At 58.6% G+C, this 24,839-nt stretch overlaps 9 protein-coding genes across 9 annotated transcripts; 5 read left to right on the top strand and 4 right to left on the bottom strand.

The window, feature by feature from the left end:
• Window positions 1-816: 816 nt before the first annotated feature.
• BO86DRAFT_308759 (beta-glucosidase) lies at window positions 817-3,756 on the top strand (the record flags this gene model as incomplete). Its single annotated transcript, XM_025667790.1, has 7 exons — window positions 817-873; window positions 947-1,089; window positions 1,142-1,186; window positions 1,244-1,296; window positions 1,358-2,549; window positions 2,614-3,472; window positions 3,523-3,756. 7 exons carry the CDS (start codon window positions 817-819, stop codon window positions 3,754-3,756), a joined length of 2,583 nt encoding a protein of 860 aa, XP_025529398.1.
• Window positions 3,757-4,070: 314 nt separating this feature from the next.
• Window positions 4,071-5,542, top strand: BO86DRAFT_387763 (putative inositol phospholipid biosynthesis protein Scs3). Its single transcript, XM_025671672.1, has 2 exons — window positions 4,071-5,210; window positions 5,292-5,542. The coding sequence occupies exons 1-2, from the start codon at window positions 4,251-4,253 to the stop codon at window positions 5,391-5,393; spliced, it is 1,062 nt and encodes a 353-aa protein (XP_025529397.1). The 5' UTR covers window positions 4,071-4,250; the 3' UTR covers window positions 5,394-5,542.
• BO86DRAFT_40462 (uncharacterized protein) lies at window positions 5,500-7,224 on the bottom strand. Its single transcript, XM_025674033.1, has 3 exons — window positions 6,108-7,224; window positions 5,696-5,956; window positions 5,500-5,646 (listed from the first exon to the last, which is right to left on the bottom strand). The coding sequence occupies exons 1-3, from the start codon at window positions 7,036-7,038 to the stop codon at window positions 5,606-5,608; spliced, it is 1,233 nt and encodes a 410-aa protein (XP_025529396.1). The 5' UTR covers window positions 7,039-7,224; the 3' UTR covers window positions 5,500-5,605.
• Window positions 7,225-7,285: 61 nt separating this feature from the next.
• BO86DRAFT_387762 (putative erythromycin esterase) lies at window positions 7,286-8,886 on the top strand. The gene has a single exon (XM_025671671.1). It carries the CDS (start codon window positions 7,463-7,465, stop codon window positions 8,816-8,818), a length of 1,356 nt encoding a protein of 451 aa, XP_025529395.1. The 5' UTR covers window positions 7,286-7,462; the 3' UTR covers window positions 8,819-8,886.
• Window positions 8,887-9,004: 118 nt separating this feature from the next.
• BO86DRAFT_387760 (uncharacterized protein) lies at window positions 9,005-12,125 on the top strand. The gene is made up of 2 exons (XM_025671670.1): window positions 9,005-9,147; window positions 9,279-12,125. Exons 1-2 carry the CDS (start codon window positions 9,094-9,096, stop codon window positions 11,799-11,801), a joined length of 2,577 nt encoding a protein of 858 aa, XP_025529394.1. The 5' UTR covers window positions 9,005-9,093; the 3' UTR covers window positions 11,802-12,125.
• Window positions 12,126-13,335: 1,210 nt separating this feature from the next.
• On the bottom strand, window positions 13,336-14,562 carry BO86DRAFT_309145 (uncharacterized protein; the record flags this gene model as incomplete). Its single annotated transcript, XM_025667801.1, has 1 exon — window positions 13,336-14,562. The coding sequence occupies one exon, from the start codon at window positions 14,560-14,562 to the stop codon at window positions 13,336-13,338; it is 1,227 nt and encodes a 408-aa protein (XP_025529393.1).
• A 951-nt stretch (window positions 14,563-15,513) lies between these two features.
• nut2 (mediator complex subunit NUT2) lies at window positions 15,514-16,115 on the bottom strand (the record flags this gene model as incomplete). The annotated part of the gene is made up of 3 exons (XM_025670596.1): window positions 15,514-15,853; window positions 15,916-16,012; window positions 16,085-16,115. The coding sequence occupies 3 exons, from the start codon at window positions 16,113-16,115 to the stop codon at window positions 15,514-15,516; spliced, it is 468 nt and encodes a 155-aa protein (XP_025529392.1).
• On the bottom strand, window positions 16,085-20,003 carry BO86DRAFT_454976 (putative serine/threonine protein kinase). The gene is made up of 3 exons (XM_025677084.1): window positions 18,712-20,003; window positions 18,568-18,665; window positions 16,085-18,517 (listed from the first exon to the last, which is right to left on the bottom strand). Exons 1-3 carry the CDS (start codon window positions 19,616-19,618, stop codon window positions 16,538-16,540), a joined length of 2,985 nt encoding a protein of 994 aa, XP_025529391.1. The 5' UTR covers window positions 19,619-20,003; the 3' UTR covers window positions 16,085-16,537.
• Window positions 20,004-21,344: 1,341 nt separating this feature from the next.
• On the top strand, window positions 21,345-24,134 carry BO86DRAFT_426253 (uncharacterized protein). The gene has a single exon (XM_025675510.1). It carries the CDS (start codon window positions 21,785-21,787, stop codon window positions 24,029-24,031), a length of 2,247 nt encoding a protein of 748 aa, XP_025529390.1. The 5' UTR covers window positions 21,345-21,784; the 3' UTR covers window positions 24,032-24,134.
• The last annotated feature ends 705 nt before the right edge of the window (window positions 24,135-24,839 follow it).

Below are 24,839 nucleotides of genomic sequence, written 5' to 3'. Positions count from 1 at the left end.
AGCCAGTGTGTAAACTAAACTAAGGTTAGTTTGTTTAGTTTAGTTCCCTTGTACTGGAACTACTACAGTCAACTTGGGCACTTGTTTTTCATTTCCCATCTGCCCATCCACCTCATTCCGTCATCTCCCCAGATGGCTGGACTCTGTTGGTGTGGGGTTCGGTCATTCCGGTTGAGTTTTCTGCGCTTCGGCTGCAAACCATCTCCAGAATGAGAAATTCCTCGTTGAATCGGAGTGTTATACGGTGTGCAGATGATGCTGCCGAGCCGAGTGCATGGACGCAGGAGCGCGAGGAGCAGCAGCAGCAGCAGCAGCAGCTTCCTCCCCAGCTGAGTGAATCACGGCAAATACAATCGTTTGACTTGCCTGATTTCCGACCGTTCCATGCTCTCTCCCTCGCCGCCTGTCTCTGCCTCGATCTGGCTTTCTCCCTGTCGATCCCCATGCTCATAGCCAAGCCAATGGAACCACTCGTCACTGGCCCAGTCCATGGCCGACCAGGTGCTTGCTTACTTTGACTTCTTGTTTGCGAGACATCAATTCACTCGTGGGTGGGTAGCTCCGCAAATTGAAAAAAAATAGGCCAAGAGGTTCCGATTGATTTTATTCACCGTCGCCAGTCTCTCTCATAGCTGTGGCGCCCCCTCTCTTCGTTGCTGGGGTTATTTATATCTTCCCCCTTCCCCCCCCCTGATCGGCCTTGTTTGTCCTTCCACCTTTGTACTACTTCAACATCTTTCTCAAATTTTCGAGAGCGCAAGCTGTGTGGCTGGCTAGCTCGTTGCTTCCTCTTTCTTCAGCTACCTCTACGCCATCATGAAGCTCAGTTGGCTTGAGGCGGCTGCCTTGACGGCTGCTTCAGTCGTCAGCGCTGTATGTTGGCTTTTTTTGACCTCCTCGCTGCTTCTAGATATTTGGTGTGAGGCTGACAATTCGTGCTCTACAGGATGAACTGGCGTTCTCTCCTCCTTTCTACCCCTCTCCGTGGGCCAATGGCCAGGGAGAGTGGGCGGAAGCCTACCAGCGTGCAGTGGCCATTGTATCCCAGATGACTCTGGATGAGAAGGTCAACCTGACCACCGGAACTGGGTAATGACACTACAGCTGCTGCGAGATGAATCGCCTGCTAACGAGCTTCTAGATGGGAGCTGGAGAAGTGCGTCGGTCAGACTGGTGGTGTCCCAAGGTAGGACCCCCGGATAAAAACATGTGTTCAGTTGGCTAACCGACGATCGCTGTCTAGACTGAACATCGGTGGCATGTGTCTTCAGGACAGTCCCTTGGGAATTCGTGATAGTAAGTCTTGATCTAACTGGAGCTCGGCCGTTGACACTCTTGCTCACAATGTGTTCTGCAGGTGACTACAATTCGGCTTTCCCTGCTGGTGTCAACGTTGCTGCGACATGGGACAAGAACCTTGCTTATCTACGTGGTCAGGCTATGGGTCAAGAGTTCAGTGACAAAGGAATTGATGTTCAATTGGGACCGGCCGCGGGTCCCCTCGGCAGGAGCCCTGATGGAGGTCGCAACTGGGAAGGTTTCTCTCCAGACCCGGCTCTTACTGGTGTGCTCTTTGCGGAGACGATTAAGGGTATTCAAGACGCTGGTGTCGTGGCGACAGCCAAGCATTACATTCTCAATGAGCAAGAGCATTTCCGCCAGGTCGCAGAGGCTGAGGGCTACGGATTCAATATCTCCGACACGATCAGCTCTAACGTTGATGACAAGACCATTCATGAAATGTACCTCTGGCCCTTCGCGGATGCCGTTCGCGCCGGCGTTGGCGCCATCATGTGTTCCTACAACCAGATCAACAACAGCTACGGTTGCCAGAACAGTTACACTCTGAACAAGCTTCTGAAGGCCGAGCTCGGCTTCCAGGGCTTTGTGATGTCTGACTGGGGTGCTCACCACAGTGGTGTTGGTTCTGCTTTGGCCGGCTTGGATATGTCAATGCCTGGCGATATCACCTTCGATTCTGCCACTAGTTTCTGGGGTACCAACCTGACCATTGCTGTGCTCAACGGTACCGTCCCGCAGTGGCGCGTTGACGACATGGCTGTCCGTATCATGGCTGCCTACTACAAGGTTGGCCGCGACCGCCTGTACCAGCCGCCTAACTTCAGCTCCTGGACTCGCGATGAATACGGCTTCAAGTATTTCTACCCCCAGGAAGGGCCCTATGAGAAGGTCAATCACTTTGTCAATGTGCAGCGCAACCACAGCGAGGTTATTCGCAAGTTGGGAGCAGACAGTACTGTTCTACTGAAGAACAACAATGCCCTGCCGCTGACCGGAAAGGAGCGCAAAGTTGCGATCCTGGGTGAAGATGCTGGATCCAACTCGTACGGTGCCAATGGCTGCTCTGACCGTGGCTGTGACAACGGTACTCTTGCTATGGCTTGGGGTAGCGGCACTGCCGAATTCCCATATCTCGTGACCCCTGAGCAGGCTATTCAAGCCGAGGTGCTCAAGCATAAGGGCAGCGTCTACGCCATCACGGACAACTGGGCGCTGAGCCAGGTGGAGACCCTCGCTAAACAAGCCAGGTAAGTTCTGTCGTCGATACATTGGAGGTATATGTTTTCAGTGAACTGACAAGTGTCTCCGTAGTGTCTCTCTTGTATTTGTCAACTCGGACGCGGGAGAGGGCTATATCTCCGTGGACGGAAACGAGGGCGACCGCAACAACCTCACCCTCTGGAAGAACGGCGACAACCTCATCAAGGCTGCTGCAAACAACTGCAACAACACCATCGTTGTCATCCACTCCGTTGGACCTGTTTTGGTTGACGAGTGGTATGACCACCCCAACGTTACTGCCATCCTCTGGGCGGGCTTGCCTGGCCAGGAGTCTGGCAACTCCTTGGCTGACGTGCTCTACGGCCGCGTCAACCCGGGCGCCAAATCTCCATTCACCTGGGGCAAGTCGAGGGAGGCGTACGGGGATTACCTTGTCCGTGAGCTCAACAACGGCAACGGAGCTCCCCAAGATGATTTCTCGGAAGGTGTTTTCATTGACTACCGCGGATTCGACAAGCGCAATGAGACCCCGATCTACGAGTTCGGACATGGTCTGAGCTACACCACTTTCAACTACTCTGGCCTTCACATCCAGGTTCTCAACGCTTCCTCCAACGCTCAAGTAGCCACTGAGACTGGCGCCGCTCCCACCTTCGGACAAGTCGGCAATGCCTCTGACTACGTGTACCCTGAGGGATTGACCAGAATCAGCAAGTTCATCTATCCCTGGCTTAATTCCACAGACCTGAAGGCCTCATCTGGCGACCCGTACTATGGAGTCGACACCGCGGAGCACGTGCCCGAGGGTGCTACTGATGGCTCTCCGCAGCCCGTTCTGCCTGCCGGTGGTGGCTTCGGTGGTAACCCGCGCCTCTACGATGAGTTGATCCGTGTTTCGGTGACAGTCAAGAACACTGGTCGTGTTGCCGGTGATGCTGTGCCTCAATTGGTAATTAGATCCTCGTGCAGTATTGGTTCCAGATGCTAACCGCTTGCTAGTATGTTTCCCTTGGTGGACCCAATGAGCCCAAGGTTGTGTTGCGCAAATTCGACCGCCTCACCCTCAAGCCCTCCGAGGAGACGGTGTGGACGACTACCCTGACCCGCCGCGATCTGTCCAACTGGGACGTTGCGGCTCAGGACTGGGTCATCACTTCTTACCCGAAGAAGGTCCATGTTGGTAGCTCTTCGCGTCAGCTGCCCCTTCACGCGGCGCTCCCGAAGGTGCAATGAGCAGCTGAAGGTGTTGTGAAGGAAGGGCTTTGGGCCTCAGCTTCAGCTTGCAGCTGAAGATGATGTATACATTTTTCCCAAGTCGTAGAGACTACGAATTTAATGACTATGATGCTGTCAACAAGGACCATCAGTAGATTTAAATGTATTGTAATGATAGCGTAATCGTTGCAGGTGTGGCTGTGCCGGTGGTTGTGGTTGTGGTTGTGGTTGTGGTTGTTGGAAGAATCTGGTTAGGGCGGCCGGAAGGCAGGCAGCGACGTCATCCATCCGACTTCCGCCATTTGCATTTCATTTCCTCTCCCTTTGTATCATCACTGCATGCTTTTATATCCTCATCCTTTCAGACCATTTCCCCTTAATTCCTCCAATACATGCATTTTCTCCTCATTTTACTCACATAGAACATCATTTCACATCCTCTATCCATCTCCGAAGCAATACACCACAAGACGAGTACAATCACCCGGACAACAGAAGAGAAAAAAACCACGATGCCATCCGCGGACAATCCCCCTTCTCCCGCTGGAGGAGTAGCAGCAGCAGCAGCAACGACCCCGACCACATCACGATCGCGCCAACCGCCGGTCACCGCTCTCCTCATCTATCCTCTCACGCTGGTCGTGGGGTCTGTTTTCTCCGTCCTCTCGCCAACCGCCTACGGCAGCCGTGATCCGAGCGCCAGCGCCAGCAGCAGCAGCAGCCGCCCACTCCAGAACCACCCATCCCCCTTCGCCCCAACCATCGCCTCGGACCTGCACCTCTCGTTTCCCGCCGCCGTTCAGCCCGTCAACTATTTTGCGCGCAAGGACAACGTCTTCAACCTCTACTTCGTGAAGATCGGCTGGCTCTGGACGACTTTCGCCTTCGTCCTGCTCCTCCTCACCCAATCCGCCTACACCGGGAGCGGCGGTCGCGGCGCCAGTGGTAACACCAGCGCCGCTGCGGCGCACCGGTCCCGCCGCACGACGCAGGCCGTCATCCGGTACGCGCTCGCCACCACGGCGTGGTACCTGACGACGCAGTGGTTCTTCGGCCCGGCGCTGATCGACCGCAGCTTCGTGCTGACGGGCGGGAAGTGCGAGCGGGCGATCCCCGAGGCCGAGAACCCGTACACCACCACCGACTTCGGGACGCTGGCGACGGCGGTGGCGTGTAAAGGGGCTGGCGGCGCGTGGCGCGGCGGGCACGATGTCAGTGGACATGTGTTCATGTTGGTGTTGATGACCTCGTTGATTGGGTTTGAGGTCTGGGGCGCCCGGCTGTCCCGGGAGGAGGTGGGTTCGAAGGAGAAGGAAGAAGGGGAGAAGACGGATGGACTTGACCAGGGTGGAGATGCTGATGGGCAGGATATTTTCGGGGTGTGGTCAGTCCGGTTGGCGTGGACGGTCGTAGGCTTGGGGCTGTGGATGTTGTTGATGACGGCTATTTGGTTTCACACTTGGTTTGAGAAGGTATGTTTTCTCATGGGCGTTCGGGGATTGTGTGCACCCTTTGAGGGTAAGGATAGAGGGGAGCTAATGTTTCTGCTGCAGGTAACGGGTCTTTTGATTGCACTGGCCACGGTTTATACGATTTACCTTCTCCCTCGGACCAATATCCCGTGGAGGGAGATTGTGGGGCTCCCTGGAGTTTAGAGGGTTTGGGTTTTATGATTTTATGTTTGTGGCGTTGATAGAATGATGGATGTTCGAGGAAGGGGAGTTTCCTCGGGCTGTGATATACATACTGTACATGCTTGCATTTTTTTGGAGACCGCCTGGTTGACTGATCTTGTAGAGTACGCTTACCTCAATGCATCAGGTAATTATCTGTTGTGAATTCTCTTACTCTCGGGTTGTTTAACCCGTCAAGCTATGGGTTCAGGTCCGAAGTAACCCCGACAGAAAGCTGTCGAATATCAATAATGACCTGCAAAGGACTCACTCAGCCCACTCACCTCCGGGGATCAACGCGGCGGCATACATGACCCGCGTGATGGGCCGCAACTCCTCCGGCGTCGCATTGCGGCCCGTCTCCATCCAGATGTACGGATCCCAGCACTCGACGATCCGCTCCGCGTGGCTCTTCAGCTCGACCGCGCGGTCCTGGTCGGACTGCTCCGCCATGCACCGGAGGCCCAAACACGTCCCGAACTCACGGAAGGCCAACCGCGAGCGGAGATCGCGGTCAAGGAAGTGTCGTCTCTCGAACAACTCATCTTGTTTACCCTGCAGCATCAGCCTCTCATCCCATCCCAGCCCAGCCCATTGATTTCTTAACCACAACCCCCAGGGAGGGAAAGGAAAGGAAAGGAAAGGAGAGGAAAGGAAAGGAGAGGAAAGGAAAGGAGAGGAAAGGAAAGACCATACCAACCCTCGCCAAACAATCCCCCGCCATCCGCCCCGCCCACTCCTCCCCTTTCGAGTCGGCAAACCAATGCGCCGTCCACATCGCCATCCCCAAATCCAAGGGATCATGCGAGACGAACCCCTCGCCCTTCCGCTGGACGATCCGCCGATAATCCTCAATCTCGCCTGCTAACAACTCGTCCTCCGGCCCTTGCTGATCCCGCCGCCGAAACCACCGATCCGTCGCCCGCAGCAACCGAAACACCACCCACCCATCCACGGGATCGAGATTCCCCTCCGACGCCACCAGCACCTGTTCCAGGTGGACGTCCATCTTCCACACCATTCGCGGTGGGTGATGCGGGCCGCCACCGCCACCGCCACCGCCCCCGCTCCCGCTACCGCTCCCGCTCCCGCCGCGCACGAAATGCGGATGAATCGCCCGCGCCAGCGCGACCGCCTGGTCGTTCCACGTCCGATCGCCCGTGGCCACCGCCGTCCGGTTCAGCGCGAACATCCACAACGTCAGGTAATGGTGGTACTGGCCGTCGCCGTCGGGCCCGTGGGCGTGCGGTTTGCCGATGCGCAGCCCGCCGGCGAGGGGGTTGGTGGGCGTGGCGGGCGGGAGCGGGGTGGAGGGTGAGGCGCGCGTGGTGCCCAGCGTGCGGTGCACGGTGGTGATCAGCGTCGTGGCCAGGGTGAGGTAGTGGTCCTTGGTGGGGGGTTGGGGCTGGTTTTGGGGCTGGTGGTGGAGGGCGGTTTCCCGGTGCAGCGTGAGGAAGTTGAGGACGCCGAACGCGTCCGTCCACAGGTAGCGGCCGCGGTGGCCGCCGGATTGCGCGGGCGGGGTCCATTGCGCGGGGTCGCGGATGGTGGTTATGGGGCCGTAGAGGGATTCTTGGGCGCGGATGAAGGGGGTTAGTTTTCCGGTTGCAGTTGGGGTGGGGGGCATTTTTCTGTGTAGGTGTCGGTGGTGTTGGAGTCTGGGGTCTGGGGTATAGATGGTGGTGGTGATGGTGAGGGATTGGGATCGGGAAGGAAGGGATCGGCGGGTTGGAGGGTTGATATCAAGATACAGGATGTAAGCTATACTCTAAATCATCTGGTACTGTACTCCGTATGAGCATATTACTCGCTAGTCCTCCTCATTCATTGCTCGGAAGGTGGCGAAGATCAAGTCACGATGACCCGGTGGTGATCTCATCTCGCCGCTGCCGAACCCTAATCGGACGGCGTGCCAGTATATAAACTCCGCGCGTGCCTCGCGCCCATACTGTCATCTCGTATCGGAACAAACACATTCCCAAAAATGGGCTGAATCACTGATGACAGCTAAGCTCTGGCGTCTAGCCCAACACTTCAAACCGACCCCCACGATGTCGCAATTCCAAGACCTCTTCACCGCAGCAGCTCACCCTCTGCCCGCCATCCACGACCCAACCTTTGGGTCCCACTTCGACACCTTCGGCGAGTACCGCGTCGTCCTCCTCGGCGACGGCACGCATGGCACCTCGGAGTTCTACGCCGCCCGCGCGGAGATCACCAAGCGCCTGATCGAGCACCACGGCTTCAACATCGTCGCCGTGGAAGCCGACTGGCCCGACGCGGAATCCGTCGACCGGTACGTGCGCCAGCGCCCGGGGCCGCAGGCCCGCATCCGACAGGGCGGCGACGACAACGCGCATGAACCCTTCAAACGCTTTCCGACCTGGATGTGGCGCAACCGCGAGACCCAGGACCTGGTCGAATGGATGCGCGACCGCAACGCGACGCGGACCGATCCCGCGCAGAGGGCCGGGTTCTACGGTCTCGACCTGTACAGCATGGGCGCGTCGATCCAGGCGGTCATCGACTACCTGGACCGCATCGACCCCGCCGCGGGCAAGGACGCGCGCCGCCGCTACGGCTGCCTGCAACCGTGGGTGGAGGACCCCACGGCGTACGGGCTGGCCTCGCTGCGCGGCATGGCGGACTGCGAGCAAGGGGTCGTGCAGATGCTGCGCGACCTGTTGGCCCGGCGGCTGGAGTATTCCGAGGATGTGCACGACGGCGAGGAGTACCACAGCGGCCAGCAGAACGCCTACCTGGTGCGCGACGCCGAGCGCTACTACAAGGCCATGTACTACAGCTCGGCCTCGTCGTGGACGCTGCGCGACACGCACATGGTGGACACGCTGCGCCGTGTGCTGAAGAGTCGGCCCGCGGGCAGCAAGGCCGTCGTCTGGGCCCACAACTCCCACTGCGGCGATGCGCGCTTCACGAGCATGGGCACGCGCCGCAAGGAGGTCAACATCGGCCAGCTGTGTCGCGAGCGCTTCGGCCGCGAGAACGTCGCCACCCTCGGCTGCGGCACGCACACGGGCACCGTCGCCGCCGCCCACGAGTGGGACGAGGACATGGAGATCATGACCGTCCGGCCCTCGAGGCCCGATAGCTGGGAGTGGCTGGCCCATCACACGGGCATCCCGCGCTTCGTGTGGGATCTCCGCGAGGGGCGCATCAGCCCCCGGCTCAAGGAGGCCATGGCCGCCGAGAGTCATAGGCTTGAGCGGTTCATCGGCGTCATCTACCGGCCGGACACCGAACGCATGTCGCATTACTCGCAGGCGGACCTGCAGCAGCAGTTCGACGCGTATATCTGGTTCGATGAGACAGAGGCGGTGAAGCCGCTGGAGACGGTGCAGCCGAAGACGGTGATGGGCATGGAGGAAACATATCCTTTTGGATTGTAGTTGTTCATTCTGGTGTCTGTTGTTAATTGTTGTTTAGTGATAAGCTCAAGCAGTAGAATGAAGATGGGGTGTATGCGTGCACGTGATCACTTATCTAAGCTTTGACGTCAGCTCACCGCCTGGCCGCTGTTTTGTTTATTCGCCCTTTTACCCCATGCGCTCAATTCTCCTCTTGTCGTCATTCTTGTGCATTGCCACTGTTATACCCTCGATATCATCCCTTTTATCCCCGTATCTTATCACATCCCATTACCAATTCATTGTATATAGCAGCCATGGCGGTCCGACGGTCCGCCCGTCTGCGCAATCGCGATGCGTCCGTGTCCGAGGTAAGCCATTCGCCCATCCGAGCATCCCACCCCCCGTCAACGTGAAGGATCAGGTGAGATCCGAGGGAGGGAGGGGGTGTGGAATGCTACCCTGTGTGCCTCAAGTCACTGACACTGAATGACCCGCTTAGGAACCTCAGCCACCACCTGTCCCCGCTGAGCACAGTCACGTCAACAAAGATCACGTCAACAATCGGCATGACGACCAACTCCCTAAGAAGCCAAACAAACGGACCACCAGGAACAAGAAGAAATCCCAACCCACCCACGAACCTACCGATCTACCCCCTGTTCTTGAACGTGAGGAGACCGCCGTTGTCAACACCTCTGAACTCAATCCCGAACCTGAACGTGAGGCCGACAACGCCCCTGCTGTAGTGGACAAGAAATCTGCCCCCGCAAGCGAAAAACCCGAACCTCCTCAGCCTGCTCCTGCTACAGCCGAAGCCCCCGAAACTGCATCCAAGGAAACCGAAGCCCAATCGACGCGTGCCGCAGCCGCAAGGGCGGAGCGGACCAAAAAGCGATCCATCACTGCCGCGTTCGAAAAGGCCGAGTCGACATTCAAGAAGATGAAGAGCGCCGCGTTCTCCAAGAGCGGAGAGACCCCCAAGAAGGGCGCCGGCGACGCGTCCGATCGCGCCGAAGCTACGCCCAAGAAAACTCCCAATGCCGCGTCCGCGCGAGTCGAGGCGACCCCGAAGAGAATCACCCAGTTGACTTCGCCAGTCAAGGGCACCACCCCTTCCAGAATCCCAAGCGTTGCCACCCCGCTCAGGGCTACACCCGCTGCGGCTAAGGGTCCCGGTGCAAAGACCCCCTCCACCGTCATGGCGCGTCCTTCCCACCAAGATATGCACCCCAGCAAGGTCCACCAGAGCACCACTAAGCAGCCCGACTCCGGCTTGGTTTTGGGGTTCAACCCCGTCAAGAAGGATGCCCAAGGCAACGTCGTCAAGGACACCGCGATTGAGAGCACTCCGACCAAGGCTAGAGACTCCCCCGCGTCGGCATACTACGGCACCCCTGCGTTTGAGTTCAAGTTTGCCAGCCAAGAGGCCCAGCTGAGCGACGAGGCCAAGAAGCTCATGGAGAGCGTGCGCCTGGACGCCGCGAAAATCAAGGCGCAGATGGTCAAGGATCAGGCCAACAGCGCACAGGACAAAGCCGAGGCCACTGAGAGAAAGATCGTGCAGCCCAAGGGAAAGACCGACCGTTTCACCGATGCTCATATGGCCGAATTCAAGAAGATGGACTCCATCGCAAATCATCCCTCGGCCTTCCGTGCCGCTCCGGGTCGCTTCCAGCCGGTCATTGAGAAGAAAACTCTCAAGAGAACCAACTCCAAGGCACGATTGGACGAGACCGACAGCAAGTCGCCTTCGCCTTTCAAGGCCCCCGTTGCACGGCCCTCGCCTGCCCCGGTTGCCGCTTCAGCTAAACGCGTCAAGCACAATCAGACTGATGACGCCTCGACCAGTCGTCTCCCTACTCTGAACAGCCCTAAGCCCAGTTTCACGCGTCCCAAGCACTCTTTCCGCAAGTCTTTGATGACTCCGACCCGAGCCTCGGCGGCGCGTGCGTCGACCGTGAGACCTGCTCGCACTTCGATGATTCCCTCGCTGGTCCGCTCCCCAGCCCCCACGCAGCCAGAGGTCCCGCGCACGCCTCAGACCGACTTCAACCCCCGGCTGAAGAGCAACATTCCCAATTTCAGCCAACTCCGGTCGATCCTTCGTCAACCCCATCAGCTTTTCTCCAAAGACCCCCTCAAGATTGCGGCAGGCACCCATGTGGCGGCTCCCGACTTCAGCTCGAACATGCTGTTCGGCTCGTCGCGGGACGCCACCGAGGAACCCTCGCACACTCCTTCTCCTAAGAAGCGCGTTGAGTTCACTCCTTGCGTGAAGGATGCTCCGGAGGAAACCGTGTTCTCGCCTTCTCCTTCGAAACTCCCCACCGCGAGTGCCTCTCGGGTGGTCTCTGACATTGTTTACCCCACTCTACCTACCTTGACCCCGGACCACGCCCGCAGCCCCAGCAAGATCGGCAGCACCACCAAGAACAGCGAGGCGTCCACGCCTACTATCCGCCAGGTGCGTCCTTCCGACGCCACTCCTCTGCCCGAGATTGCCGGCGTGCCCCACGGTATCGGCCACAAGAAACGCAACCGTCCCACTGTCGAGGAGGAGAAGCACGACGCGAGTTCCTTGCCCGAGATTGCCGGTGTTCCCCACGGAATTGGTCATAAGAAACGCAACCGCACAGCCGTCGAGGCAGAGGATGTTGATGCCGAAAACGTGCCTCCAGCCGATAATGCGGGAGCGCGCAGCGCCAAGCGCCTCAAGATGAGCGCGCCGTCGCCGTCGCCATTCAAGAAGACCGGCCGTGCTTCCACTCTGTTCGCCAAAGCCACGGGTACTCCCAGTGCTCCCAGTGCTACTAAGGATACGGCCTCGAGTGTGGCAGGTACGCCCACGCCCAGCAAAGTCCGCTCCCACACTCCGCTCCGCTCTGCAACCCGACCCTCGGCGGGACGCGCCAGCACCACCGCCACTACCGCTACCACCCCGGGCAGTGCTCGTGCTCGCAACCGGGGCGTGCTGACCATGAGCCGTCTGCATCTGCTGTCTCAGCCCAAGAGCCGTTCTTGAATATTGCATCGAGTTGTGCGATCCGCATCTCATGATGATTTACCAATGTGGAATAGCATGTGCATATTCATTTTCCGAGTTGGGGACTACGAAATGGGGTAGTTGCTGGAAAGCTGTTTTTTTTTCTCGCATCAGATTGTGTAGCGTGTTCCTCCGACTTGGGACTTTTACTGGTGGTGTCCATATGGCTTGGATTGGCGCTTGGAGTTTGCAGGTGCAAATGCATCCGGCATGCTGGGTTAAGGCGTTTTCTGTCGCTTGTTTGATTAGTCTTGACCATGTTGATCAGATGGGACTTGTTGATATTGTAATGATTATGATTTTTCTTTGTGGTGGTTCCGTGTCTGTGAAGATGTAGTGCGTCTTCGAAGTCTCAGTTCGGTGTGATGGTAGACTGTCTTGCAACCAGATCGGCACTCAGCGCCCAACTGCAGAATGTGAAGCCTACAGTATAAGCCATACCTCAGGCAAGTTCTTCAGCGGGAAGACTGTGGTAAGGAAGACAGGGGAGAAGGCCAACGGACTACAACTGTAGCATGCTGAGCCAAGCGACGACCAGGGGTTCCCCGTCGAAGGGTATCATCAGTCAAGCATTGTTGCAATTACCCTCCTCGGGATGGGATAGTGAGATGGACATGCACACGAACCTGAAGTGCAGAGGTGCCGTGAACACGACCAGCTTTCCCCATGGGGTAGGCGCAGTGGCAGACGGTAACTAGTTATGTTAGCAGGGCTTAGCTCAGCGGAGCGTAGTGTTCGCCGGGGGTTGTGACAGTACAGTACAGTACAGTACAGTACAGTACTTTAGCTACTATAGTGTAACTCCTTGACTGTCTGTCCAGCACAGCACCCTTCCTGTCCATGTAACTCCAGTCCCGTCGAGTAGAGTACAGGACACCACACTGGACAAGGAAGTTGGGAATGTAAGCGGAGCTGAGCCCAGCAGACCACCGCACCGCAGAGGCAAGGCAAGACAAGGCAACCCACCCACCCACCCAACACAACTTTAATACGATGCCATGCGATTGGCCCCGAACACCCCTCCTGGGCCCTGCGTGGCAAGAGTCCGCACAGTAAAACCTCGGTTCAATCGGAATCCGACTAACATACTAGATGGAATAAACTCACATGGAATCAACTCACATTCAACGAAAACTCCCCGTTTGACTTGTCCCTCCAGGAGATGGGTCAGGGCGGGTTGCAGCCGTAAGTTTAGCGGAGAGGAGATTCCACAATCCACATTCCGGTGGTTCAGGGCTCCACTTTTGGCTTTTTCCCGGACTGGGTTACCCGTCCCAGTTCGCCGTATACCTCCCGTACTAACTCCCCTGAACCCGAGATACGTCATGTTTTACGAGAGATCCATGGTAGCGTTTCTTGCTCCTCAGCCAAAACAAAGTACAGTACAGAATCACTATGTGCATGAATTCAACTACCCAATATACTAGAAACGGGCTTTACCTCCCAAAACACCGCATAACCTCATAACTCATCAATCATGACAAACCGATCCAGACGACGACGTATAGGGGGTCTAGAAACTCCCCCCGGGTTTCCCCCAGTTTCCTGTAAAGTCGGCCGGGCGCAGTTCCCGCTCCTGGCCCGTGGCCGACAGGAACGAGTGGCTGGTCTGCGTCTCGCCGCTCCACGAGTGCGAGACATCCGAATGGCCCGTGCGCGGATGGTCGAGGCGGCGGCGCCCGCTGAGACTCCGCTGCGTCGTGCTGCTGCGCGTGGTCGTGCAGGTCGCGTGCTCGAACATGGCGATCGAGACGTCCTCGCTGTCCATCCAGGGGTGCGAGCGGCGGCGGGTCGCGAGGGGCGCGTGCGTGCCCGGGTGCGTCAGGTCCGACGTGACGCGGGTGGCGTCGACGAAATCCGGGTAATCGGCCAGGGTCCGTGTGGGTTGCTGCTCGTCGCCGACGGCGGTCGGCGGCGGCGGCGGGCTGCTGACGGCGAGGGCGGAGTCGCATTTCCAGACGTGATGGCCCCGGACCAGCAGGACGAGCTTGCCGAGGACGGCGAACTCGAGCTTCAGCTTGACGCTGTAGATGACGCCCTTGATCATGGTCTCCATGATGTAGAGGTCGCGGTACTCGATGACCAGCAGCGCCAGGTCCAAGAAGATGATGATCAGGTTGATGGCCACGAGCTGGTACATGATCTTGCGCTTGCCGCGGTCCGGGTCCAGGCGCAGCATGCGCACCGTCTCCCAGATGTAGAGCGCGGACAGGATGAACTCCTGCAGGCAGAAGCAGGTCATCTGGATCTTCTCCATGATGTTGTAGCCGGCGATGAAGGCGGCCTTGCGCGGCGCCAGGTTCGACCCGTACGTCAGCACCGTCGTCGGCAGGTGCAGCAGGCACGCGTCGATCGTGATCATGTACCGCACCTGGCGCAGGATGCGCGCGTTGGGCAGCACCAGGTGCAGCCGCGAGTACAGCACCACCGACTGGCCCGTCACCATCGTGTACCACCCGATGGTGATGAGCGTCACCGACAGGGCGGCGGGCGCCAGGTCGAAGTATTTGAGGAGGAAGCCGGTCGAGTAGGGGATCAGCCCCAGCGAGGAGATCAGCAGCGACCAGAAGTAGGGGCCCCGGAACTGGGCGAAGGTCACGAACACGAGGATGACCAGCTCCACGGCGTTGTACCAGCTGATGGCGGCCAGGGTGGCAATGGCGATGCGGAGGGCCATACTGTGGCCGGTGTAGCCCCCGACGACGCCATTGCCGGGGGATGTGGTCGGGCCGGTGATCATGGTTTCATCGTTGAATGGGATTCATTCACGAGTGGTTGAGTAGTTAGGTAGAGATGGGAGTAGTATATGGTAGTATCGTATAGTATGAAGCTAAGTAAGTGGTGGAGTGGAGAGATATAGAGAGGAGCGGAGAGGAGAGAGGAGAAGAGGAGAGGAGGAGAGGAGAGGAGAGGAGAGGAGAGGAAAGGGAAGAAAGGAGCGAGAGGGATGCAGTGGGAGAGAGAAGAGAGAGAGAGTGTGTGTGTGTGAGAGATGGTGTGCGAGAGAGAGGAGAAAGAGTCAGAGAGGAGAGGAAAGACAGGCAGCAAGTCACGAGAATCACTAACTCACTAACATATGCAGTCATCCTGGACTAACTCGACCCAGATTGACCGACAAACAAACGCGGGGAAAGACAGCAAGGAAGACAGCCGGAAATGACAGCTCCACTCGACTCATCATTCAACTGATTACTGATTTCATACTGGGTAATGACTGGTCAATAGTCAATAACTGGTACTCTGAACACCTCGTCTACTTGTCAATACCTGATATCATTCCCAGCGCTCCGTCTCCGATCGCGATCCGATCATCCCCTGCGTCCGCCGTCCACACGTGGACTGGACCTGGACCTGGAAATGTCATTCACCATTCGGATACGTCACGTCAGGGTTATAAATAGTTTTCAATGAAGCATTCCAGCCCCAGCACTGCCTGCCTGCCTGTCTGCCTGCCTGCCTGCGCTTCTTATGTATTGCTTCACCACTGAATCGATCGGCAGTATATTGCCCCCAATGCATCATATGATCCACCACAGAAACCCAAACTCCCGACCTCAGAAACGCCATAAAAAAAACCATATTTCCCCCCGCAACAACGCCTTCCATATAGAAATACAGCAAACCCTTTCCCTTTCCCCTCACGACCAAAAACAACCCCCCCCCCCCTCCGTTTACCCCATAAGATAAGAATCTAATCCTCCCCCCCCGTCCTCTCCATCACCCGCCTCACCTCCCCGCGACACTCGGGCATGGCACCGCGGATCTCCCGCGCCAGCACGTCCCGAAACCCGCGGAACGCCTCCTTCTTCCCCTTGAGGTCCTGGTTGCCGCGCTGCACCAGCTCCACGAACTCGCGCGTGTAGATGTCCGGGTTGCGCGCCGCGTCCACGTAGTCGATGATCTCCGGCGGGAGTTGCACGCTCCCCAGGGTTGGGTCCTGCGGGTTGGTGGTGCTGTTGGTGGCTGTGGCGTCCGGATTGGTGGGGGCGGTGTGGGTTTGGAGAGTCTGGAGGGCGAGGGTGAGGTTTTTGCTGGCGGGAGGTTAATGTTCGGCGGGGAATTGGGAGGGAGGTGGCTGGCTGGCTGCACGTACATCTTCCGGACGAGCTCTTGCTGGGTCTCTGGGCCGAGGTATCCGTGGACGGCGGATTGGATCTCGAAGAGGTGTTGGATGATTTCTTTGAGGTCGTCTGGTGGTTGGCATTGGAGCGTTAGTAGAAGGCGGTGGTGTGATGCAGTGATCTAGGGCAACTGGAACGTACGGTCGACAGTGGTGAGAGTGACGGGGGCCATGGTGATGAGTGCACGCCAGTGAGTGGTGAGGAGGATGAGACTGTCTCGGAGGTGGTGCGGAGAAGAAAGCAAGCACCACAAGAGGAGAAGGCGGAAGGAAGACCGCGCTAACCGCTTGGGGCATATCCACCCTATCTGCCCAGTGGGCACCGCCTGGGTGCCCGAGCAACAATCGACGAATATACATACATGTATACAATCAATCGGATCTACACTGTCTCATGTCTCATGTCTCCCCGATCGATCGATCCATCGAAAGAACTACAGCCTCCAAAAGTCCAAAAGTATATATGCAGCAGCAAAAGGGGTTAGCTTTCCTTTAAACAAGTCTATCCACACCACCCAATACAATTATAGCTCACATCGCTCACATCGCTCACTCGCTCACTACCACGCTCTAAGCATATATGTATACCAACTACTTATACCTCCTTCGTCCGGAGACTATGAGGAGCCACCCGCGGCAGCTCGATCTCCGTCTCCATCTCTAAGCCCGACAGACTCGGAAACCGCCGACTGAAGCTGGCCTCCCAATCTTCCCCGCCCGCACTGGCTGGCGTCGCCGCCACCGTGGGACTCCGATCCTGACTGCCCGCTTGTCCTTCCATCCCCGTGGGCATGCGCAGACTCTTCGGTTTGGGCGGCAGCGCCGGACGTGGGCCCCCAGAGGAAGACCCCGGCCGCCCGCTGGCCGTAGGTTGTTTGCCGATGCTCGTCGGCTGCTCGGCGGGCGCACTCGCGCGGCTCGACCGCAGTTCCGTAGGCTTTGCCGGCAAAGCCCCCGCCGTCTCGTCCGTGTAGCGTCCGTAGCCCGTCGCCGTCTTGGGCGGCGGAGGAGCCCGCGCCGACTCGCCTAAGAGTGACTGCACCTTGTTTTGGATCGCCTGCGACCGTGGCCCGTCGCGCCACCCACCAGCCCCAGCCCCGGCCCCAGGCTGTCCGCCTTCAGCCACCCGTCTCCGATACTCGGCCGCCGCGGTGGCGACGCGTTTCTCCTCCTGGGAGAGCCGGCGCCGTTCCAGCTCCCGCCGCATTTCCGGCGAGATATCCTCGTTGCCGTCCATGTCAATCAGCTCACTGGCCGGCTCCGAGGTCAGATCCGCGCTCGTGAGCATCATCGGGGACTTGCTGGGGGCCTCTTCGGTGACGGGGGACTGCACTTTGCTCTCCGAGTTGCTGTGCTCAAACCGTCGGAACGCGTCCCCAAACCGCCCCGCAAACATTTTGGTGCCGGACAGCGACAAGGTCGACAAGCTCGATCGCTTGCCGTGCTTGGCCGTACCACTGTACCGCTTGTCGCGCTTCTTGTTGCTTTCTTCTTCCCGCGCCCGGAGATAGTCCACGTCCGACGAGATGTTGGCCAGTGAGTCCGCCTCCGTCCGCGCATGCTGCAGAGGTGCCCCGCCCTCATAGTAGGGCGACCGGGGTAGATCCAGGGACGAGCGCGCGCTCTCCGACCCACGGGGGAGCTCGTACCGCGCCCCAGCATGGACCGACACGGGACGGGACCGACCGTTGGCCGAACGCGAACGCCCTGCCGACTCGCCCACCTCCAGATTGCTGGGGCGACCGCCTTCGAGGGAGGGTCGGGGTGAAGCCGACAAATCCGAGATCCGATCGGAGGACCCGCGGGGTTGGACCACTGCGTTCGTCGACGGCGATGGAGCTTTTGCTTTGAGGTCCGACTCGGATGGCTGCTTGTGGCTGGATGGGCGTCGCTGGTGGTCGGCCGGGGGGAACTTGTAAACGGGGCGACTAGCCGGTTTGTAGTCGGCCACACCCGGCGTCGGCGGCGGCGAGGTCATCGTCCCAGTCGAGACCATAGTAGGTCGCTGTGGGGCAGGTTGGTACAGCGGCACCGAGGCGCGTCCTTCGTCGCGCGCATTGTCGACGCGTTCGACCGGAGCAGATTGCGTCGACGGAGATTGCGTGGGACGCTGGCTGGCAGATCCCTCCGGACCGGGCGACTGGTGCTTGGCAAAGGCATCGTCCGCCAGCGCATTGGTGAGGCGCCGCGCAAGGTCATCATCTTCGGGACTAGACTCTGGCACGGCGGATTCAAAGTCGAATTTACCCCCCTTCTCGTGCAGAATCTGGAATTGATCCAACGAGGGAAACCGATTGGTAAATTCGTCCGCTGAGTCGCGGGGACGCTGGGCATTGTCCAGGACGGAGAAAGGATCCCCGGAGCCCCGGAACGGGGAGGGACTGGGCTTGGCCGAGTGGTGCGGTGACTGCGTCGGTCTGGTCGGACGGCCACGACGCATCGGGGCGATCTCCGGAATGATATGGGTCTCCTGGACCGGCGGAGAGAAGACGGCACCAACCTGGGGCGCCTCGGTGGGGGAGGGCGGTAATTCCTGATACCGGCGGGCTTCCGATGTGGAGCGAGCAGCGTAGATCTGTCCGAGTTGTTAGGACCAGTGATGTGACAGGGAATCGCAAGACTTACATCACTGATGGGGACGTCCTTGCCCTGCATGTGACAGACCTCGCGCACCACCTCATAAATATTCGGCCGCTTCTGCGGGAGTTCCTTCAACATCCAAGCTGGCGGGGTCAGCGTGGCCATCACTACAATGTCCGGGGAACCTACCGATCAGCATCTTCAAGCGATCCGAGAAGGCCGGGTAACTCGGGAACTTGTAGCTGGCATTCAGAATCGCCATCTGGCCAACCTCTTCGAACGGGGTGGTATAATAACACAGCTTGTACAAGAGGACCCCCAGGGCCCAGATATCGCTCTTCTCGTCGATCGGCTGCTTCCGGTAGACATCGATCATCTCGGGGCTGCGGTACTGCAGGGTGGTATGGCGCTGGACGTCATCTTCAATCAACCGACCCTCGGCGGCCGAGGTGGCGGCCGGGCGAGGGGGCGCGGCCGATCCAAAGTCGCAAAGCTTGTAAAGGGCCGCCCTGCCCTGGCGCGAGATCAGAACGTTCTCCACTTTGAGGTCGCGGTGCAGAAGCGGGGGCTTGAGGTAGTGCATGCAGGCCACACCTTCCGCCACGTCGGAGAAGATCTTGATGATTTCGGGCTCGGTCAGGCGATTCTGCAACCGCGTGTTCATGAAGTCAATCAAACCGCCGCCATCGCAGAATTCCATGAGCAAGAAGACCTCGTATCCACCACCGCGGAGTTGTGACGCATGGGAGTCAATGTAGGTGACGATGTGCCGATGCCCCTTGAGCTTCTTCATGGTTTCGACCTCAGTGCGCATGTTGGCCAAAGCCGACTTATCCGGGACCGCCACGCGCTTGAGGACTGCCCGATCAGAGCCATCGACCGGCTGGGGTAGGCGCACGACGTAGACATGGGCGAAGCCTCCCTCGGAGAGGTATTTCTCGACGACGACGCGATGGCTGCCAACCTGAACTTTGGTCCCGGGTAAGAAGGTCCCCGCGGGGGCTGCGATCGCAGCTACCGGATTGTAAACGGGAATGGGCAGATGAGGCGCCGCATGACTCTGGTAAGGGGCCGGGTTTGGTTGTTGGGAGGACATGTTGCGGGAGCGATCGGATTAGGGGGGAGGGGGGCGGCGGAGGAGGAGGAGGAGGGGCCCTCTCGGGGCTCGACGGTGGTTGTGGCGGACAAGGAAAAAATTCTATGACTGCTGCGTAGGATGCGAAGTCAAGAAGGTAGCAAGCGATGTACCGAGCCCGAGATCAGTATCCAAGGGATCGGTGTTGGTGAGGATAGTGAGGGTGCAAGGAGCTGAACCCGAGGTAGACCGGGGGGGAGAGGACAGTTGGCGCGGGGAAGAGGGAGATGTTGTAGAGAATTTCTCCAAAAAGTGAAGGTCAACAAATATAGATCAATGAGTCGGAAAGTAGCGGGGGAGAGAACCAAAAGGCAGCAGCACAAGCAGCAGCCAGCAGGACTGAGGGGGAATCGGAATGAATTGGAATTTGGAGGAGTCAATGAATGACCGGGCAGGGGGGGGTGGAGGTCGGAGACGAGGGGATTGACCGCCTTGGCCAGAGAGGGCAGAATGCTATCAACAAGTCTATTTCGTGGTGTTCAGTAAAGATATTTTCTAGGATAAAGAGTTAAAGAGAGAGGTAGAGAGAGACACTAGTGAGCCTTTCTGTCAGTCTTTTCGTCTATAATGGGTGGAGATCTCGAGATAATTGACGCCATTCGGTCCAGCATCCGGGGGGGAAGGCAGGCATGGCAGGTAAGTTATCACAGGCAGCATCGCATCCCCGTGATGTTGGCCGGTGGCTGTAATTCACGGGGTCAACTCAGCATGATTGTCAAGGGGGAGATCATCTGGCAAGATGAAGAGGTCAGTCTCTCTAGTTCTATACTGGCTACGGAGTACTATGCCAGTGCATCTATTAATATCTTTGAAACAGTTACCACCGCTGGAACTGGTGCCAGCCCAAACAACCGTGGACAACTGCCTGCCTGCCTGCCTGGATGCCTTGGTTGGAGACGATAGGCGTTACTGGCCTGAGGCAGAAAGCATATGGACGGGGATGCAGTGACATAGCTTATGTCAGCTTTGGCATAATAACATAACTGTAGAATCTACCCAGCGACCATCGCCCAAAGCGTTGAAACCACAACAAACAAAGATCACCGCCTGGTCAGAGCATGGGAGCATGAGAGCATGGCTCCACTATGAATATATCCCAGGGCACGGTAGCAGCAGCTCATTCTTTACCGAACTTAAGCCTCCTGCGGATGACTTCTCCGTGGTGGAGCTTCGATGGCTGGCTGGCTGGAATGTTTGGGTCCTACATGAGTAGATAGAACCATTCTCCATGGCTTCTCGGAGATCTGCTGGGTCCTTTGTCCGCCGCAAATATGTGGATGGGGGTCGGATGTGGGTATCGTTCCGTCGATTCGAATACTTTATATGAGTCTATGAGTCTTGAGTCTAGAGTCTAGAGTCTATGAGAACTGCCATCCAGTGGGCCGCGGATGCTCTGAAACACCACCATTCACACGCGACGTCAGATGTTCATCAAGATAGATCAATTAATCAGAAAGTACCACCGGCCGTTGCGTCTGCGTAAACACGCAAAAGGGTGACACTAGTAACTATACAGGCTAGTTTGTAGTCTGTCTGTCCACTGTCCACTCCCCGACCTCTTCTTCTCTCCTCCCCTCTCGTCTCTCTTCCCTTCTTTTCGCTTCTCTCAACATCTCCATCGCATCGACTGCGCATTGACTCTTCCTCCCCTCTAACCAGTGAGTCTCATCTCCTCCCACCCCAATCACTCAAGCCCAAACGAAAAGGAAAAACAAAACAAAACACTGACACTGCCCTATCAGCGCCTAATTCATGACTTCCAGCTAAACACCATGCCCTATCCACGACCACCCCGACACGACCTCCATCTCCCTCACCTGCATTAACCCTTTTCGACGGACGCAATCAAAATATCCCAGCCAGCTGCATCCTCCACCCCATCCCGAACACAAACCTCAACCCCGAGTTGACGGCCGTCCCCCATCTCTCTACCCCAGACCCTACGATAATACCCCAACCCAACCCAACCCAACCCACGGGCCACCCGTTGCTGTCACCAAAACAAACCACACCCCAGAACCCACCTCAAAAAAAAGACGCCACACCATCTCCAACCAAGTACATACAGTTGTTACCACATAATCTAATCGACCCTTTACGAACAAACATAGTCACCCCGCCCAAAAAATGGACGACGGTCCACCCCCACCCCCTCCACCGCCCCACGGCACCAAGCCGAACACCACCCACGGCGAATACCGCAAAACCTCCGACCTCCCGCCGGGGAACTACGACATCTTCATCATCCCGCCGCACTCCGCCGGCTCCGGCTTCCTCTACCTCCCCTCTCTGCAGACCCAGCGCAACAGCTTCATCGCCGGCTGCGTCTCCACCCTCCTGGCCATGCTGGTCTGGGTCGCCGTCTCCCCGATCCTGAAGTCGTGGTACGCCGCCACCGTCGCCAGCGGGAACGGCATGGGGATCGCGATCCTGGCGGTGGGCGTGGGTGTGGCGGGGTGGGCGTTTGGCGCTGCGCAGGCGGGTACTGGCGGCGGCGGTGACAGGGGCGGCGGAGGTAGTAATCGCGGGAAGCGGGGAGGTTTTGAATTCGGTGGAGGAGGTGGTGGAGGAGGAGGAGGAGGGGGCTTTGGTGGAGGTGGAGGTAATGATTATGCGCGCGGAGGCAATCAGGGCTACGGAGGAGCGTCTGGTGGGGGACCCCAGCAACAGCACTACGGGGGAGGCGCATACAACAACAACGCGGGAGGAGCAGCCCCTCCACCACCACCAGGAGGAGGAGGTGGAGGACCTTACGGAGCAGGAGGAGGGCACCAGTACCAACAACAGCAAGCAGGAGGACCACCACCGCAATCGTCACCGCCACCACCGCCGCCGCCGCCGCCACCACCACCTCAGCCCGAGCCTGAACCTACCCCTTCAGCATCTACCAAGCCCTCCAGCGGTGCCGACTGGGAGAAAGCCCGCGAAGAAACGCGACGTAAGGAAGAACTCCGCCGCAAGATGGAAGCCTTCAAGCGCAAGCGCGAGGCCGAGCAGCGCGAGAAGCAGAAGCAGCGCGAGCGCGAGGCGATGGAGCGCGAACTGCGCGAGCGACGCGAACAGCTCGAGAAGGAGATGGCCGCCGCCAAGGAGGCCGCCGCGCGCGAGGCCCGCGAGCGCGCCGAGAAAGAAGCCGCTGAGGCCCGCGCCAAAGCGGAGCGCGAGGCCGCCGAAGCGCAGGCCCAGCGGGAAGCCGCCGAGGCCAAGGCCAAGGCCGAACGAGAGGCCGCCGAGGCGAAGGCGCGCGCCGACCGTCTGGCGGCGCAGGCGCGCGAGCGCGAGCAACGGCGAGCGGCCGAGGCCAAGGCCCGCGCAGAGCGCGAGGCAGCGGAGGCCCAGGCCAAGGCGGAGAAGGAGGCCGCCGAAAAGGAAGCCGCCGCCAAAGCCGCCGCCAAGAAGGAGGCGGATGCCAAATTCGCGGCCCTCAAGGAGGCCGCCGCGAAGAAGTACGCCGAGAAGAAGGCCAAGGACGCGCAGGAGGCCGCCGCAGCTGCCAAAGCGAAAGCGGCAGCACCAGCAGCAGCATCAGCGACATCGTCCCCACGAACTCCATCCCCAACCAAGAAACCCCCCACCACCTCACGAACCACATCCTCCGCCACCGCCGACGACGACGCCCACTCCTTCCGCCCCTACGACCGCGTCCGCCGGCCCTACGGCACCGCCACAACAACCACCACCACCTCCAGCTCCTCCGTCTACTCGGAATCCTCCTCGTACGCGCCCTCCCAATCCACAGCGCGCACCGACCCCCCGCCCCCGCCGTCCAACCGGGGACCCTACGCAACCAAGGACCCCGATAAAGTGGTCATCCAGGGCGTCTACGCCTTCAACAACGCCTTCCTCCGCACGCCGGTGGCGCAACTCGTGGCGGGGCAGGGGATGGTCTCCGACGGACTGGTGCTGCGCATCACCACGGAGGGCCTCTTCATCGACGACGACGTCCGCGGCGTGGGCCAGCGCGAGTGGGACGTGAAAGCGTGGACCATGAAGCTCGTCGAGGTCTGGTGCCCGCGCTACGCGGCGCAGCACCCCCACCCCCCGCGCGGCCCGCCGCCCGGTCCCTTCACGAAACGCACCAACGAGCCCACCGCCGAGGAGTCGGACGCCTACCTCGCCAACCTGCTGAAGGTGTGCAAGAACACCTGCCGGCTGGCCACGCCGGCCAAACCCGGTGGCGGACTGCACGTGCTGCGGGCGTCGGTGCGCGACCAGGAAGGCAAACGGTATGTCTTCGTGCTGCAGGAGACCGAGGGGTGGAAGGTGGCCATCGGCTTGCAGCGCCTGCGGCGCGGCACCCTGTCCCGCGCGCTGGGCGTGTCCGGCCTGGCCGTTCATGAGACGCGGACGGTGTTGGCGGGCTTGGGGTACTGAATTGCACTGTGCCTTGCCTTGCGCCTTGCGCCTTGCCCTTTCCTCTTCCGTCCCCGATGTGCCCTAGTCGGCTGAGGTACCGTGCAGGATGTACAGGACGTACGGTCCCGACGCTGCGGGGATAGTGGATCCTATTTTTCACGTTCCCAGTGTGGGTGATAGTGATGACGATGATGACTGCATGAGCATTTGACCGGCCGGTTGTATGTATGCATTGCATTGCATAGCGACGATGTTGATTGATAACGCTTACTACCTGACCCTCCCCTCCTTACCACGTTACCATTTACTTTTCGAATACTGTCCACGTTCCGAGTGCTTCAGATTCCCGATTCCCCCCCCCCTTCGTCTTGATAATCTTGGCCTGGCTTGTTTCGCTTCATACCGCTGGTATTCTCTCGCTCGTTCAATGTGGATAGTTACATAGAACCTCTTACGACCAGTATATAATCCTATCCTATCCTAAGCTGTCGAGTTCCACGCTATTGAATGTACAGTACGCTATCTGTTGTAGCGGAGCCTGACAATACTACTTGTCCCTGATGATAGTATTCGCCCGTAAAGGAACCCGAACCGTCAGACCCAAACCCAAATTCGAACCGAAGTCTACCAACCAATCCCAACCGAAACCACACTGCATAGTAGCAATAGCATAGCCAAATAATCCCATGGCCACCTAGGTCTCCCAGTCTACAACCCGATTACAGCATAACCAACGTCACGGAGTAAAAATGAATCATAAAATAGAATTTGATCTCATCCGAATCCAGGATCTAGACAACAAACAACAAAAAAAAAAAAAAAAAAA

This window comes from Aspergillus japonicus, assembly GCF_003184785.1.
Source record: "Aspergillus japonicus CBS 114.51 unplaced genomic scaffold BO86scaffold_13, whole genome shotgun sequence".
Classification (NCBI taxonomy): Eukaryota; Fungi; Ascomycota; class Eurotiomycetes; order Eurotiales; family Aspergillaceae; genus Aspergillus; species Aspergillus japonicus.
Note: the sequence above shows the minus strand (reverse complement) of the source record. Positions and strands in the feature narration are given on the sequence as shown.